Source organism: Aulostomus chinensis, chromosome 17 (genome assembly GCF_037954235.1).
Source record: "Aulostomus chinensis isolate RoL2024-O1b breed Wild chromosome 17, RoL_Achi_v1.0, whole genome shotgun sequence".
Lineage (NCBI taxonomy): Eukaryota > Metazoa > Chordata > Actinopteri > Syngnathiformes > Aulostomidae > Aulostomus > Aulostomus chinensis.
Genome location: NC_141336.1, coordinates 27,121,801 through 27,137,160, shown reverse-complemented (window position 1 = coordinate 27,137,160; position 15,360 = coordinate 27,121,801). Strand labels below are relative to the sequence as shown.

The 15,360-nt window shown below is 44.3% G+C and overlaps 2 protein-coding genes and 1 non-coding gene across 4 annotated transcripts; 2 read left to right on the top strand and 1 right to left on the bottom strand.

Moving 5' to 3' along the window:
* The first annotated feature begins 1,829 nt into the window (after window positions 1-1,829).
* On the top strand, window positions 1,830-10,627 carry dkc1 (dyskeratosis congenita 1, dyskerin). Its single transcript, XM_086182875.1, has 15 exons — window positions 1,830-1,938; window positions 2,658-2,707; window positions 2,784-2,870; window positions 3,217-3,308; window positions 4,033-4,217; window positions 4,303-4,367; window positions 4,580-4,706; window positions 5,317-5,447; window positions 5,796-5,939; window positions 6,016-6,136; window positions 6,323-6,441; window positions 6,518-6,621; window positions 7,175-7,214; window positions 7,420-7,569; window positions 10,385-10,627. The coding sequence occupies exons 1-15, from the start codon at window positions 1,923-1,925 to the stop codon at window positions 10,445-10,447; spliced, it is 1,494 nt and encodes a 497-aa protein (XP_086039001.1). The 5' UTR covers window positions 1,830-1,922; the 3' UTR covers window positions 10,448-10,627.
* LOC147247016 (small nucleolar RNA SNORD83) lies at window positions 6,180-6,256 on the top strand. Its single transcript, XR_015109924.1, has one exon. It is a non-coding gene; the product is annotated as a small nucleolar RNA SNORD83 (small nucleolar RNA).
* On the bottom strand, window positions 10,336-15,290 carry LOC147247014 (uncharacterized). Of its 2 annotated transcripts, none has more exons than XM_086182877.1 (3): window positions 13,066-15,290; window positions 11,648-11,777; window positions 10,336-11,578 (listed from the first exon to the last, which is right to left on the bottom strand). In XM_086182877.1, exons 1-3 carry the CDS (start codon window positions 13,919-13,921, stop codon window positions 11,335-11,337), a joined length of 1,230 nt encoding a protein of 409 aa, XP_086039003.1. In that variant the 5' UTR covers window positions 13,922-15,290; the 3' UTR covers window positions 10,336-11,334. The 2 variants fall into 2 exon arrangements, with proteins under 2 accessions (XP_086039003.1, XP_086039002.1); XM_086182876.1 differs by having other exon boundaries at window positions 11,648-11,858; window positions 13,066-15,286.
* Between the last annotated feature and the right edge of the window lie 70 nt (window positions 15,291-15,360).

Here is a 15,360-nt window from a genome sequence, read left to right as displayed (position 1 = left end):
GAAAGTAGAAGAGTGGGCGAACAGGTGGGGATTTGTAATATCGGTGGCAAAAACCTAAGAAACATGTTTTACAAAACGGCATAAGGAGGTGTCGATAAAAATATACGGTCAGCAATTAGAGCAGGTGAAAGTTATTCGGTTTTGGGGGGTTTTATTCGATGAAAAACTTACATGGAAAGAGCACATAGAAAGAGTGGTGGGCAGGTGTAAAAGAGTGAACAATCTGATGAGGTGTTGGCAGGGCGAGAGTGGGAAGAGCAGGAAAGCTATGATAAGTATCAAGCTATGCTCAGATCAAGAATACACTATGCCAGTGTGGCGTGCATGTCGGCAGCAGAGAGTCATCTGGAAAAGCTGGATGCAGAGCAGGCGAAGGCACTGCGAATAAGTAGTGGAGCTTTCAAAACATCTCCTGTAGCAGCATTTCAGGTTGAAATGGGGCAACAACCCTTCAGATTAAGAAGACTGAAGATCATGCTGGAGTACTGGATTTACCTGCAGGGACATAATCAATCGCACCCAGCAAAAGCTGTCATAAAGGAGTGTGCAGAACATCATAAAACCATCTTTTGGAACTTGGGTTGGATTGGGAATATAAGAGCGGAACATATTGGGTTACACAATATGAAATACATAATGAATGTATCACTCACAGACACTCCACCATGGGTATTCCAGGAGCCATCAGTTGATTTAGTAATCCAGAACAGGATCAAAAACAGGAAAACAAGAACAAGACACATTGGTGTAATGGTGCAAAAATATCTAGAGCGAAGGTATACAGATAAGTTATTGATTTTTACAGATGGGTCAAAAAACCCAGAAACTGGAAGGACCGGGGCAGCGGTGTACATTCCATAGCAAAGAGTAGAAATTAAGAAAAGAATAACAGATCATGCATCAGTTTACTCAGTGGAGTTAATAGCAATCATTCTTGCACTAAGAGGGTTTAAAGGAAATAGCGAAATGCATTCTTTGGTGGCTTCGGACAGTTGGACAGCATTAGAAAGCATAAAAACCATGAAATCCTGCAGACAAGACCTGGTGTTGGAAATACACCAGCTGGTACGTGAACTACATAGCAGGGAAAAGACAGTCAGTTTTGTGTGGGTCCAGCTCATGTAGGGGTGGAGGGAAATGAAGAAGTTGACATTTTAGCAAAACAGGCAACCAGATTACAAGCAATTAACATCAATATTCTGAGAGGTAAAAATGAAGGGAAGGCGATCATCAAAAGACATATCCAAAAGGTATGGCAAGAATACAGGGACACAAATGAAACAGGACGGCACTTCTACAGTATACAGAAACAAGTGGGACATCAACAGGTTTTGAGCGGGAACAGGAAGGAGGAGGTGGTCATCACTAGGCTCAGACTGGGACACCCAGGGTTAAACAGCACATTACACTTGATAGGGAAACATCCTACAGGTAACTGTAGAAAGTGTAATAAAAAAAAGGAAACAGTAGAGCATGTGATGATGGAGTGTAAGGAATATGAGAGGGAGAGGAGAAGGTTAAAGACAGGACTAGAAAGGGAAAAAATAGGATTCACATTAAACGTTAAAAAGGACAGAAAATGTAAATAAACATGTAAGGAAATATCTAAGAAATATAAGGTTAATGGAGAGGATTTGGTTGGTGTTTTATTTAACTATTTATGGGTTTTTCCTTTTCTTTATTTTTTATTTTTTTGTTCTGATGTTGGTTTCGGTCTTTTGTTACCCTTGTATATATCGTCTGTAACTGCTTATCTACTGCTCCACACTCCAATCCGTTAGGTGGCGGCAAATGCACCTATAAGTTGACGCCAGCCGCCACAAAACATTTTTTTTAAAAGAAGAAGAAGAAGAAGAAGAAGAAGAAGAAGGAGAAGAAGAGGCAGCATTGCCGGAGTTGCACGGACGGTCCTTGCCGTGAAGATGGCGGATACAGACGGTGAGTGTTCAGCTCGTTTCGCCTGGAACAATCAGAAAACTCGTGTGGTATTGCATGATTAAAAAGCGTGTTGGTGGTTGACGCCTCGACTGCGTGGAGGAAAGTCAATTCAGAAAACTGATTCTCGCAATTCTGTCGGGTTTCATTGGTGTGTTTAGTCCCCTGCTTGAGTTCTCGTCGGCTCGAGTTCGGCGTGTCTATGACGGAAAAGGTGTCCGTCATGTAGCAGAGGCCGGCGTGGGTTGCTTCTCTGATCGCCATGCTTGTTAGCTAGCTAACTGCCTCACCCTGCTAATTAACTCGTGTTCGCTAATGTCTACTTGACTTTTACTCTAACAGACCTTTTAACACTCTAACACTGATTTTAAACTTGATGCGTTTCATTACTCATTGGTGTCAAAGTTGTCTGAAGTTCACGTGATATAAAGAAAGCGGCATTACATTTTCCTATATTCCTTACACGATCTAGACGCAGGTCAGTGTAGATGTTACTGGGCCTTTTTGCTCAGTGTTAGCACGAGCTGCGTCTCCTTATGCTAACAAGCACGTGTCGCCGTAGAGGCCACGTGGGCTCGATGGTCCTCTGCACTGTATGGAAACCACGTGGGGTTAGAAACATGTGGTCAAGGCCTGAATGGTTCAACGGTGGTGGAAACTAACAGCATATGTTACAAATATGACCTTTTGAAAATGTTTGCCTTGTGGTTGTGTTGCTACAGCTTCTGTCAAGAAGAAGAAGAAGACAAAGCGAGTTAGTGAAGATGTTGGGGTGAGTTCTATGTCTGAGATGATTTTTGTAGTGTTTCGGTTTGTTGTCCCCATAATAAACATTATTGCATCCACAGGAGATCCAGCAGAGTGGGGACTTCTTCATCCAGCCAGAGTCCAAAGTTGCCACTCTGGACACGTCTCAGTGGCCACTCCTCCTCAAGGTATCACTTGTGTTGGGGTTAACATTAATTAATTAACATTGAAGTCATCAGCTTGTGACTTGATGAATAAGTTTATCCATTCGCTGAGCGGCGTCTTTGTGTCAGTTTGCGTCCCCTCCTGTTCTGGGTGTGGGGCACCTTCACTGCGGCAATGGCCATCTCTCAGTGTTCTGCTGAGCAGGGACCGGAGTTGCGTGGAGACAAGTGCTAACCGAAGTTGCCGCCAAGAAGAGTTTTGTTCTGATCACATGCCACTGTGGCTTTATCTTGATTGTTAAATGATTTCTTGTTGGTTGTGTCTTCAGAATGAGTAAACAACCTTTGTTGTTACTTTTTCCTCTTGCAGAATTTTGACAAACTGAACATCAGAACTGCTCATTACACACCACTGCCAAACGGCAGCAACCCCCTGAAGAGAAACATTCAGGATTATGTCAGGTAAGAGTTGGGCGTGTGGTGGATGAGCAACTCCTGCCCACTGTTAATCTCACTCTAATCCGTTACTCTTCAGCCAGATGTGTCATTACCAATGAGTGTCCAAAATTAGCCAATTACAGCAGGATGTCAAACACCTCATGTGCCACATGTTTAAGGTTGATCTGAGCATACTGCAGGGTAATGTCCACTGAATTTGCATGACGGTCCATTTAAAAAATGCGTATGGTGTTATGGTAGGCCTGCGAATGTCTTTTTGATGCCTTGTGTGTGTAGTATTTTTTTAATACCACTGATGGACATTTGTAGTTTTATGTATACAGTACAGTTGAGGCTTCTTATTTTACTATGCCTTCCTGTTGATTTGCAATTTCATTTACTTTTGTTCCCCTTTCTGCCAACGCAACTGAACATCTTGGGTTCACCCAGCCAAGCAGGTTTATGAGAGAATAATAATCAGGACACAGAGGTCACAACCAGCAACTCCTAGAGGGATTGATTTCCCCAAATACAGAAGACATTATTTGCTGGCCTGAAGTTATGTGAGGAGAGTTTTGTAGTGAAAACCATATTGCATGGGAAACCCTTGTCAGACCAGTCTGAATATTGATTTGTTCGCTGCCTCAGATTTATGAGAAATGAAAGTTAGCAATGTACCGATAGTAATTGCAGCTCTAAATCAGTCAATACCAGATACGTTAATGTTGTCTGCTTATCTCCTCTTAAGGTCGGGCTTCATCAACCTTGACAAACCAGCCAACCCATCGTCTCATGAGGTCGTGGCATGGATCAGGAGGATCCTGCGGGTGGAGAAGACGGGGCACAGTGGGACTCTTGACCCAAAGGTTACTGGCTGTCTGATTGTCTGTGTGGACAGAGCCACACGTCTGGTTAAGTCGCAGCAGAGCGCCGGTATGTTCTGAGTTATGTCTCCACCTGGCTGCCAGGTGTGCTGCTATATTAAACCAAGCAACCTCCTCACTACTGTGTGTTGCAGGGAAGGAGTATGTGGGAATTGTTCGGCTGCACAACGCCATTGAGAGTGAGCACACGCTGGCTAGGGTAAGCTGTCTTGGCATAGATGTACAATACAAATATATCAGAACAAAGTTTGGCACAACATCGCAGATTAAAAGCGTTTACATTGTATTGAATTACTTCAGAGCGTCCTTCGGGCTGATGGCATGGCCATCACCTTCTTCTCCTGAAATCATCGGGTCACTCAGCTTTGTTTCTCAGTTATGTGACCTTACTAAGTTGGTTTGTGTCTGTAGGCCTTGGAGACTCTGACAGGCGCTCTGTTCCAGCGACCACCGCTGATAGCCGCTGTCAAGCGTCAGCTGAGAGTCCGAACAATCTACGAGAGCAAACTCATCGAGTACGACCCTGAGAGGAGGCTGGGTAATATCACTTGTCAATGCCTTTTCTGATCATGGAGTCTGTAACTGACAAACATCACTCCATTGAGCAATATAATGATTTATCAAATTTGATACTTTTCCAACATTTCATAATTGGAGTCTTCATTGGTCCCCCAACCACCCCACACCTCCAAATATGATTGTACCTAAGAAGAGATGGGATATGTAGTAGCTGCCAACCTAGCCTCCAGGTGCCTACAGGTTCTATACATAGCCAGCTAATGTGCTTCTGTATGTTGACCAGCTTCAGTTGTTGCTGTGCTAAAGTAGAAGTTTGTCTTCATGAGCATGATACAAAAAGCAGACAATATTAAGTGTAAAAAAAAAAAATACAATTTTAAAGCTGCACCCTAATAACTTGGAATTAAAAATTACAGCTTTTCGGATGAAGGACTTCTTCATGCTTAGCTTGGGGAAGTGAGCCTGCTTATGACAGTCACCCATCTAAACTGCTCTTCCCACTTAGACTGAGCAACAACAAAGAGGCTGAACCTGATTGGTTCTGGTGTGCCATCAAATTGTTGATGAGCTCTATGGTAAAAGCAAGTTTGCATGTAGTCATAACGGTCCCGTATATTTCTGTATTGCAGGTATTTTCTGGGTGAGCTGTGAGGCAGGAACATACATCCGGACACTTTGTGTCCACCTGGGTCTGCTACTTGGGGTCGGAGGTCAGATGCAGGAGTTGAGGAGGGTCCGCTCAGGAGTCTTGGGAGAGAAGGTTGGTACCATTTGACTAACCTGAAAGCCAAAGTGTTGAGTGCAGTCCTGCTGCGAAGTGTAGGTCTGTTAATTCAACTTTGGAACAGAAATTGCAGAGGAAAGTTTGTCTGGCACCATTGCTGATGCAGGTGACATCACTCACGGCTGCTGACATGTGGATTGGCATTCAGACCCCACTCATGTTTGAAAGTGAAATGATTTAGCCTGAATATAGTTGGAGCTAGAATCTGCCAGAATCATTTTCACGTTTCACATATTCTTTCAATGGTCAAAGTCTCTTTGCAGGAGAGTTTTTTTGTTGTTTTTCCAGGGTGACATTTTTAATGTCTTGGTCTCGTCTGTTCAGGACAATATGGTGACAATGCATGATGTCCTGGATGCTCAGTGGCAGTTTGACCACAACAAAGATGAGACGTACCTGAGGAGAGTTATCTTCCCTCTGGAGAAGCTGCTTGTGTCACATAAGCGTCTAGTGATGAAAGACAGCGCTGTGAGTCCTCCTCCACCTGCTAGCCAACCTTACATCCATGTTTATCACATGTCTTAGTGACCCATTGTGTCTCCAGGTTAATGCTATCTGTTATGGGGCTAAAATCATGCTGCCAGGTGTCCTAAGATATGAAGACGGCATTGAGGTTAACCAGGACATTGTAGTTATTACAACCAAGGGAGAGGCTATCTGCACAGGTGAGTGGCAGCTCAGGGTGTGTGCTGGTGAGCATCTGGAAAAGCCACATGATGACATCAGTAGCTGCAGTAGCTCTTGGGCTATGATGACCTGCTATCTATCACCCTTTTCTGATGGCTTCTCCATATGTTTACAGAAATTTCTTTCTCTCCTACCAACTATTAAATGCCTGTTCTGTTGTCCAGCCGTCGCTCTGATGACCACAGCTGTTATCTCAACATGTGACCACGGAGTTGTTGCAAAGATTAAGAGGGTGATCATGGAGCGAGACACGTATCCTCGGAAATGGGGTCTGGGGCCAAAGGTGCTGTCATGCTCAATTGAGCTTTACTGAACTTATCCATTGGCAGAGTTATTCAATGTAGTCATTTCACCACCAGGCGAGTCAGAAGAAGATGATGATTCAGAAGGGACTCCTTGACAAACGCGGGAAACCAAACGGCAGCACACCAGATGATTGGAAGAACCAATATGTTGATTACAGGTATGCTTATCTTGGGGGGGTTGGGTTAGTGATGTGTCAGTCAGCTGCAGACAGTTATCCCTTGCTGAGCTGCTGTGCTCTTGGAGGGAGTCGCTCTGCTACAAGAACTTTCAGCTCTGAGCTTCTTCACTTGGTTGGTTACTGAAGTGCAGCTCATCTGAGGACAGTGACAGTTAACCTGACTCTTCTCCTCTTTGTCCTGTGGGGTAGAATCAGTCAGAGGGTCCAAGACCCAGCACTTAGTGATTTTATGTAGCACTAACTGTGTTGTGTGATGTTGTATGTCTGTCAAAAAAAAAAAAAAAGAGGGGGGGGGGGAACGACACTTCTGCCACTAGATGGCAGTACCTGTGACTAAATCACAACTGAAGCACTTTTGCGCTTCCTATGGACTTTCTAAATTAAGGTCTAAATTCTTGCTTGTGTTGTACGTCGCTTTGGACAAAAGCGTCTGCTAAATGAAATTGTAGAATTGTAGTGATACCAGTGATGTCGTTGGGGCTGACATTCGAGTGATGGTCACATTTATGTTCTCTGAATTTGTTTTTGACAGCGCATCCAAGGTGATGGAGTCATGTGACCCTACAGCAAAGGTGGGTCTCCTTAATCATCTTATCATTAGCTTTAGCGGTCAACTGACAAGAATGTTATTTTTTTTCTCAGAATGGTTCGGCATTTCTTATCACGATGTGAATCAGTTCCTTTGTTTGTCATTAGAATAGCACGTGAGCATTTGCATATTCCAGTCTGCCCTCACATCCATCCAGATTCACTGACCCATGTGCCATCTTTGTGCAGAGGAAGAGGACGGACAGTGATTCTGAAGCTGTGACAGGGCCACCCACACCATCTGCAGTTGAAGTAAAGAAAGACAAGAAGAAGAAAGAAAAGAGATCGAAATTGGAGGAAGGGGAGCTGGAAAGTGCAGGGCCTGAGCCTGAAACAGAGGTCAGTTCATTCTGGGGGACAATGTTGTTTAAAAAAAAAAAATGGTGAGGTAACTGCAGGTTTAATTTCAGGGTTAGGGGAGAGATCAAAGATCATGTTCTGAATCTGAGGTGATGATTATGTTTGGCTAATGTGCTGCTCAACTCATAACGGTGAAGCTTGCTTTATGCTTCTGTGTCGCGACGACGGCGTAGACCCTACGCTGTCATTGAGCATTCAAAGTTCTGCGTGGAGGGAACACGTTGCTCTGCAATTCACCGCCAAGCTGTTAGGGGGTTGTGGCTGTGTCTTTGCATGGTTTCAGGGGGCTCTTGTTGGATTCCTTGGTTTTCTTCAGGTCAGAGACAACAATGGCAATTGAGATGGAGCGGGTGTTTTTGGAGATGGAGCTCATTGATATTGAACAACAAATGTTACTCCCAATGTTGAAGCACAGGCAACGCGGAAGACATTTGCGGAGGTGGTCTGTCTGTGTAGCTCTCACCAGAGAAACTTAAAAAATGCCAGTGTTGTTGTGCTGAACCATTCTTAGCGGACTAATTGCAGTCCTTGACATTGACGTCAGGACGCGTGGTCAGGATTTTTTGGAGGTTCATTTCAGGCTACGGCGTAGGATCCATGTAGGGGTCTGCGTCAGGTTCGGGTTAGGACGTAGAAGCATAAACCAGGCTTGAGGCTGCATATATAAACTCATGATGTTAGCATCAGTGTTAACATGTTATCTGCATCCAAAAGTGAACTTGACAATGTCACTTTCTTTCATGTCCCAAAGGACCATAAACTGCTTAGTTGCCTTTGTTAATTATGGAAGAAGAACGCCAACTGGAACAGGATCCAGACCCTGTACAGGACAAGTAGTATTGGATTAGTTAGTTATAAAACTAGAGATGTGTTGATTGCATTTATCTTGGTAGATTTTTTTCATTTTTTTAGTGTTACCTCTCCTTGCTGATTTTTTGCTAATTTCTATTTTCCGAAGAACTGAAATTGACAGAATATAAACATAATGTCGTGGCGGAAAAGGTGGATGAGAGGAATTTGAGGACTGAGTGTCAGGTGGGGAATCCCTTTATTCTTGGCTACGGCTCTACGAGCAACAGCAGTCTGAAATGTCTTCCAAAGTTACAGAATCATGATACTACTTTTTATACTGTAGTCAGGCTGAGTGTGTGTATGTGTTCGTGATGGCTTCATCCTGTTTACCAAACTTCTTGGCAAGCTTAAATACCAAAGAGGAATAATACATCCCTCCATTTCAGTTATGATTGGGATACGACCAAATGGGGGGTGATGTGTATGTGGTGTACTCAGCTCCATTCCCAGTGTTCCCAGTTGTCTTTTTTTTGTGGGATGGGTTGACATGTTTAATATCAGTACAGGTCCAAATGACCTGACACCCACTTATGGTCATAGTGTCCCAACTCATTCTCCTACAATAAAAGTAAAGTTAAAATTAAAAATATATTCTATAAATGGACAATATTGCTCTTACATTTTCTCCCAAATTGCACTAATTACTACATTTTTTTCATACTTAACTCTAAACAAAGTGCTCTCACTGGAGGAGGAACAGACATCTGCTAATGAGTCTCTGTATATTAGCTTTGTGTGAGTATCTGTAGCTGAACAGGAGCAGTGGAGGACAGGAGAGGCTGAACGCTGGTTCAGGGCTCCTCCTACTAGCATTAGCCGCTTCCCTTTTTTAGCTTCGTCCAACTGGTCTGATGGAGTTTGAAGGGTCTGATTTAGGGCCCCTTGGATACGTTTTTTTTGGGGGCCTATTTTGATATTGGGGAATACAAATTCCAAGAACCGATATATTCACCCCCCCCCCCTTTTTCATATTAAAAAAAAAATGCTTTTGATGGCTTAAATAGTTCCAAACACTTCTTACAAAGATTTAAATTGAAGGGCAACACACACACTGTCCTCTCAGTAAACACTAGGAAGTCTCTGACACTGTCAACATTAACAATTGCAGTAAATTCATGGTCGTCTGTTACTGGTGTTCATTACATCACCCGCTGTGTCATTAGGAGGTCAGTGAGAGTTTGGAGGTGAGGGGCAGGACACACAGCGTCAGAAACATCTCTGGTAAAGCCGGGTTTGAAATGCGCCTCTTGGATGTCCTCTCAACATGCACTCAAATTTTCTTTTCTCCATGAAGTTATAACTTTGACCACTAATGCTTTCTCCTCGTCAACGCCATAAGTTAAAAAAAAAGTCTGAAAATAAATTCAGCCCATTACATTTTTTGCATGGAAATGAAGCATCATCCTGATTTGCTCGGTTCTGATCTAGTCTGGTAGCATGCAGCTGCTTAGTGAGTAACATTATTTTGAGGTACTGTAACATTAGCGTTGCATCATTCATGGTGTCGTGACTGACTCGGCTAACTACTTTAGCAAGGTCGCTAATATTTAAGCTGGGCTATCCTAGCTTTCTTTAGCTTGCTAACACATTTCACGCTTCACTGATAATATCAGTGAAGCGTGACTGACGAAACAAGGCACGTCATGGGAAACTTATTACATTAAATTTTAATTCCACACTCATCAACTTACCATTTTAGCAAACTGTTCAGTTTTAGTACGTGTGTACTAAAACTGAGCCTTCATACCATATTAAAGGCATTTTAGTACTGAAAATCCAGGTCGACTGGCTACAGTTGACCAATTAATCAGTCGGGCCTTTGTCTGATGATCAGGATAGAAGGTCCATCTGGTTTGTCTGCTCGATTTAGACGAGAGTGACGGCCTTGTTCAGTCTGAATGAAGTCAAATGCTACAACTGTACATTGTCTCGTGTCGTGCAGGTTGTTCAAAGTGCCAAAAAGAAGAAAAAGAAGAAAAAGAAAGAAGAGGACATTTCTGAGTGACAGGCTAAGTGGCCAGAAGCTCTGGCCACCATCACACCTGTGAGATCCCATTTGGTGTAAGACATTCGGGGAGATGAATGGACTGCACAAAAGAGATGGACATTTTGTTTTTATTTTTTTCTAACTGTAAATACGAAGAATCCTGTTTGTAAGTTGAGAATTAAAGTCTTTGTTTATGTATTCGGTGTCTTCAACAGCAGTTATGTTCTGATAAGGTAAAAATGGGGTTAGCTTCTTGTCTGTAGCTATGGTAAACAAATCTGTGTTCCTAGGACATGTCCTGTTTTCACATCCTTTTTATTTTGAAATATAACAATTTTCTATCCATACAGAGGTGTACTTTAAATGTACAGAAATTATAAGGCATCTTCGGTTATCATTTGAGTATCTCATTGCCGGGCCAAGTGTCCTTGTTTTTGGTAATATGGCTACCCTACTGTAGCATTAAATTATCTGGAAGTATAGCAGTAATTGGTGCAATGGCCAAGCCCCATTATGATCAGATGTGAGCTTTAATTGTGCAGAGGGCAATGAGAGAACCATGGTGGCACATCACAATCACTTATCCCAGGTCGGTAGCATTTCTACCGAGGACGAATGTGCCTAGTTTGCTCTGTCAGATTTGGTTTAGTGTGACTTCTCATGAAATGTTCTCAGCTCAGCTCACAATGTACCATCAAAAACCCTAAGAAGTTTTCCTTGCAATGAAGATGGCTGCTCCACCAGATAGTCACTCAACCGCAGGCTTTGTCGAGGTGTTTGTCAAAGTCCAGTTGGGGAGATATTTAGTCGTTAAAAATTTGGAATAACAAAAACCTGACGAAACGGAGGCACATATACTTCAAGAATTCCACAGTGATGCAATTTCTCTGGTTTTTGGTCCAGACTTAATAATCCGAGACGCAGTAACAGCTACGCGGGTCTCTTTGTGAACTGATGAGCACTCGGAGTCGGCAACTGGAGTGTTTCTGCAGGTCAGAGGTCAGCTGTAGCAGGCGAGGACTTGGCTCATACGTGACCTTAGCCGGATCGCTGGGGTCAGGTCTGTGGTATGAATCAAGAATCTCGAGTGTGTCCAGGTACTGTAGTTGCTGCAGCTGCAGAAAGTCTTCATCTGGCACATGATGATGTCTGGAAAAACAAAGGTTAAGCTCAGTTTAGCAGGTTGCTAAGGACATGAGCTGGTTAAAGGCAATTTACCTAATCCGGAGTGTTTTCAGGTAGGGGAAGAGCTGTGGCAGGAGTCGGACGAGGCTGGAGGAGGGGCCCCAGGGCTCCAGGTGCAGGGTCTCTAGCTGCGGTGCTCTGAGTGACACTGTCTGCAGGTCGGCTGGTTGCAGGTCAACACACAAGGTCAAACTAAGGAGAGATGTTGGCAGGAATTCCACGTATGTAGCCAGAGGATGACCGCCTACAGCACAGATAGTCAAGTCACAGTGACATCATCTCTAACTGTGCCCTGCCAGCAAGTGTGAGACAGAACTGATCAAGGTAGGTAAAGAGGAACTGACTGGGAACCTTCAGCAACATGTGAAAAAAGGACGTCACATGTGAGTGCCACTGAGACGTTGCCTAAGTGGACATCTGATCAGTTGCCAAGTCAGGTGATGTCCCTCTAGCAGCTGATTTCAACATTCATGATAAAGTTTAAAGGTACAGTAGTCAACACTGCCACCCTCCCAGCCAGCAGGTGTCTCCCTCCCTCCTGCTGCACTAATCTTGTCAGGTCACCATATTGACTCATCTAGCCTCGTGGTCAGAGGTGGAATAGCAGGGAATAAAACAGACAAGTCATGTGGCTGACCTAATCACCATAGTGATGATGTCACTAACAATAACAAGAACCTCTCAGGGCTAAAGTTGCTAATTTGAGCTATTGTTACTGTCTGTTCGCAACATTAGCTTAGCTGTCCATCAGAAAGCAGCGCCCTCAGCATGGCTGTTCAGTCCTTTCGGTCCTGCAGCTTGGACCTGCTGAACCAGTATTGACCCTCGTCTTGCTGCTTTGTTGGTCTGACAGTATTTGAGACGCTAACGGAACGGAGCCTCACGTTTCTCTGACATTCCTCTGGTTAATCAGCACCCGAAACTCCTGAGCTCCCTGTTGCTAATACACCGGATAGCAGCTTTCTCACACTGGGTCAGAGATGCTCAACTGGTTGGAGACTAGACGGCAACATTTTTGACCCAGTGAAATAATAGTTTCACCACTAGTTATTTTTGGGTAAATTTAGACTTTCATTCTGCACCTTTCTAGATGTTCAATGGCTACACTTTCTTTGAATTGGACTTCTACAAATAGTTGTCTCTTGTACCTTTAACATGGCATTTATTAGGTAAACTTACTACCCTCTGACTCATCGAACATCTGACATCACACCATCAAAAATGAAGGTTATCCAGTGGCCAACTATTTTGTTCCCTGCTCTGTGGACATCTCCCATCATGCACTGCTCCTCACCTTCCTGTCATTTCCTGCTTCTGATCCAAGCAGCAGTTACAATCAAAACTCTTAATAGATACATGATGATTATTAGCACTGTTACTATTATTATTGGTATTACTGTTACTGCAAGAAGTAGTCTGAATGATTGACAGTCATTGATTTTCAGGCTCACCATGCACACTGAGGTGGCGGAGGTGTGGCAGCGCCATCAGCCATGTTTGCAGGTGACAGGTGGGTCCAGGGACAGAGTACAGGTGAAAGATTGACAGGCTGCTCAGGTGGGACAAAGGCTGCAGGACTTCCAGTGTCACTGTGGCATCATAATCCAACAGCTGGAGGTCAGACAACTGAAGACCAGTGGGATGTTCATCTATGAGGTGAGTGGAGCTGAAGAAGTCAGGAGACAGTGTCCTGTAGGTGATCATGGTCCAGGACAGGTGTCTCAGCTCCTTCAGGTGTTTCAGGACCCCACATGGTGCAGGAAACCTCTGACTGCCATCGTGGTGCAGACACAGCGAGGTGAGACGTGTCAGCTGACTGATGGTGGCCAGCAGGTGAGACGATGGACAGGTGTACTGGACGTTACAGATGCTGAGCTGTGAGAGATGTTGGCTCAAAGGAAAAAGGAAGTCAAAGCTCTTGAGGGGTGCAGAACAGGAAGTGATGCACAGGTGCTGCAGTTGATGAAAGAGTTTCAACTCGTCAATGCTGCTGTCCGTCCAATCTTCCAAATGCAGCGTGTGGAGGGCAGGGAGCCAGGCGGAGACCTGCCTCAGGTATTTCCTCTTACCTGAACGCAGCGATACAGTGCCGATATGCCTCTGAGCCAAGCTGCGCCAGAATGGCCGATTGTAGCGCGACAGTTTCCGCAGCACCACACAGAAGCCGTACCAGTGGGGGCGGGACGCGTCCAGCACCTTACGGAAGTAGGCACAGGTGCAACGCACGCTCAGTTTGTCTCGCCAGGACAGGAAGTTGAACACCTGCAACCACAACTCGGCAGGGAGCTGTAACGGTGACGTGCTCATGACGTCACGACACGCCGGACTGCGACTTTGTTGACAATTGATTGTTGGTGGGCGACGAGAAGACGGAGTCGGCGCCTCTCTTCTGTCTCCTTTCTTCTCTTCTTTTTTGCTCTTGTCCTCTGCTCTTCTTCTTTCTTCTTCTCTTCTTTCTTGCTCTTGTTGTTCTGCTGTACTTCTTTCTTCTTCTCTTCTTTCTATTTCTCCTCTTCGTTCTTCTTCTTCTCTTCTTTCTTCGTCTTCTGATAGGATTGACTGCGTTGGCCGTCAAAGCGCGAGAGCAAGAGGACTCAGCGTGACGCGTAGGTGTTGCGTTCGGGTACTCCACGGAAAGTCGTAAATGTCTGACTTCACAAGCTTTTTTTCTTCTTCCTCTTTTCTTGTAAAATGCAAATTACAGGTACAAAAACATATTTAATCACAATTACAAACGTTATTCCTTCAGGACTGAGCATAGTGTTCCATGTATAATGTACATTCAAAAAAAGTAAATATAAACAGGACTACAATCAGGAAAATAAAATAAAAAAATTGTTACATATTCTTTCAGGGGATCAATCGAAATTAAAGGCTGATAAACATTCACCTAGCAAGAGGGTTTTCTTCGTTTTCATAAGTTTTAATGAATCAAAATAAGGAAGCAGCTCCTTCAAAAAAGATGGTCAAATGTGGTGTCGTTTTTGAGAAATGGCATTTATGCTGAAAATATTTGGCGAGTATAATAAAGTTATTCATACGAACTTCTAGTTTTCTATCCTCCATTACGACACCAAATCTAACACTGTTGCAGGTCAGCGATGGCGCATCCATATTAGGATATATAGAAGGCATCACCAAATGGCGGACCTCGGCCCAGATCCGGACCGAGTGACGGCTCCGTCCCGTGACCAATCGAGAACGGATCATTTTGATGGAGAATTTCCCGACAGTCGCGGGGACGGACAGCGGGCGCTGCCTCTCCAGTTGATAAGAAATTCGCTTCACTCAGTTACGCCAATAAAATAATTACTTTACCCTGCGTGTCCAGCGCACCAGAGCAGAGGAAGGGACGGGGTGAGAGCGTGGCTCCGAAAGAAGCAAGGCTGATGGGGAAAACCGTTGCTGTTCAGATGAATGGACGGAGAAATACATGTTCATTCTCCCGGCAAGCATTTCAAAACCAGTGTGACTCATATGCCCCGAAAGCGTGGCGTTAATTAAAGGAGGCAACGTAAGGCGCCACTACGAAACAGAGCACTGCTCTTTTGAGGAAGGATGAGGGCACGCAGAACAACCGAACTGCAAGCCCAGTATGACACGAGACCCACAACGCATTGATTTACAGCCTGGCAACGTGCTAACGAATGTTCACTGTAGCTCTCGTGGGTTTTGGGGCACCCCCCCCACCCCCCCACCCCCCCCAAAAAAAGACTTTTATTGATGGGACAGTTGTGAAGGAGTGC

What these genes read in the sequence shown, in the direction of transcription:
- dkc1 (XM_086182875.1), top strand. An exon ending in AGTGGCCACTCCTCCTCAAG is followed by an intron (nt 2,871 to 3,216) that starts GTATCACTTGTG and finishes TTCCTCTTGCAG; the next exon opens with AATTTTGACAAACTGAACAT. An exon ending in CGACCCTGAGAGGAGGCTGG is followed by an intron (nt 4,707 to 5,316) that starts GTAATATCACTT and finishes TCTGTATTGCAG; the next exon opens with GTATTTTCTGGGTGAGCTGT.
- LOC147247014 (XM_086182876.1), bottom strand. Translation starts at nt 13,921, where the DNA reads ATGAGCACGTCACCGTTACAGCTCCCTGCCGAGTTGTGGTTGCAGGTG. An exon ending in CCGCCACCTCAGTGTGCATG is followed by an intron (nt 11,859 to 13,065) that starts GTGAGCCTGAAA and finishes TCTGTGCTGTAG; the next exon opens with GCGGTCATCCTCTGGCTACA. An exon ending in CTGAAAACACTCCGGATTAG is followed by an intron (nt 11,579 to 11,647) that starts GTAAATTGCCTT and finishes TTGTTTTTCCAG; the next exon opens with ACATCATCATGTGCCAGATG.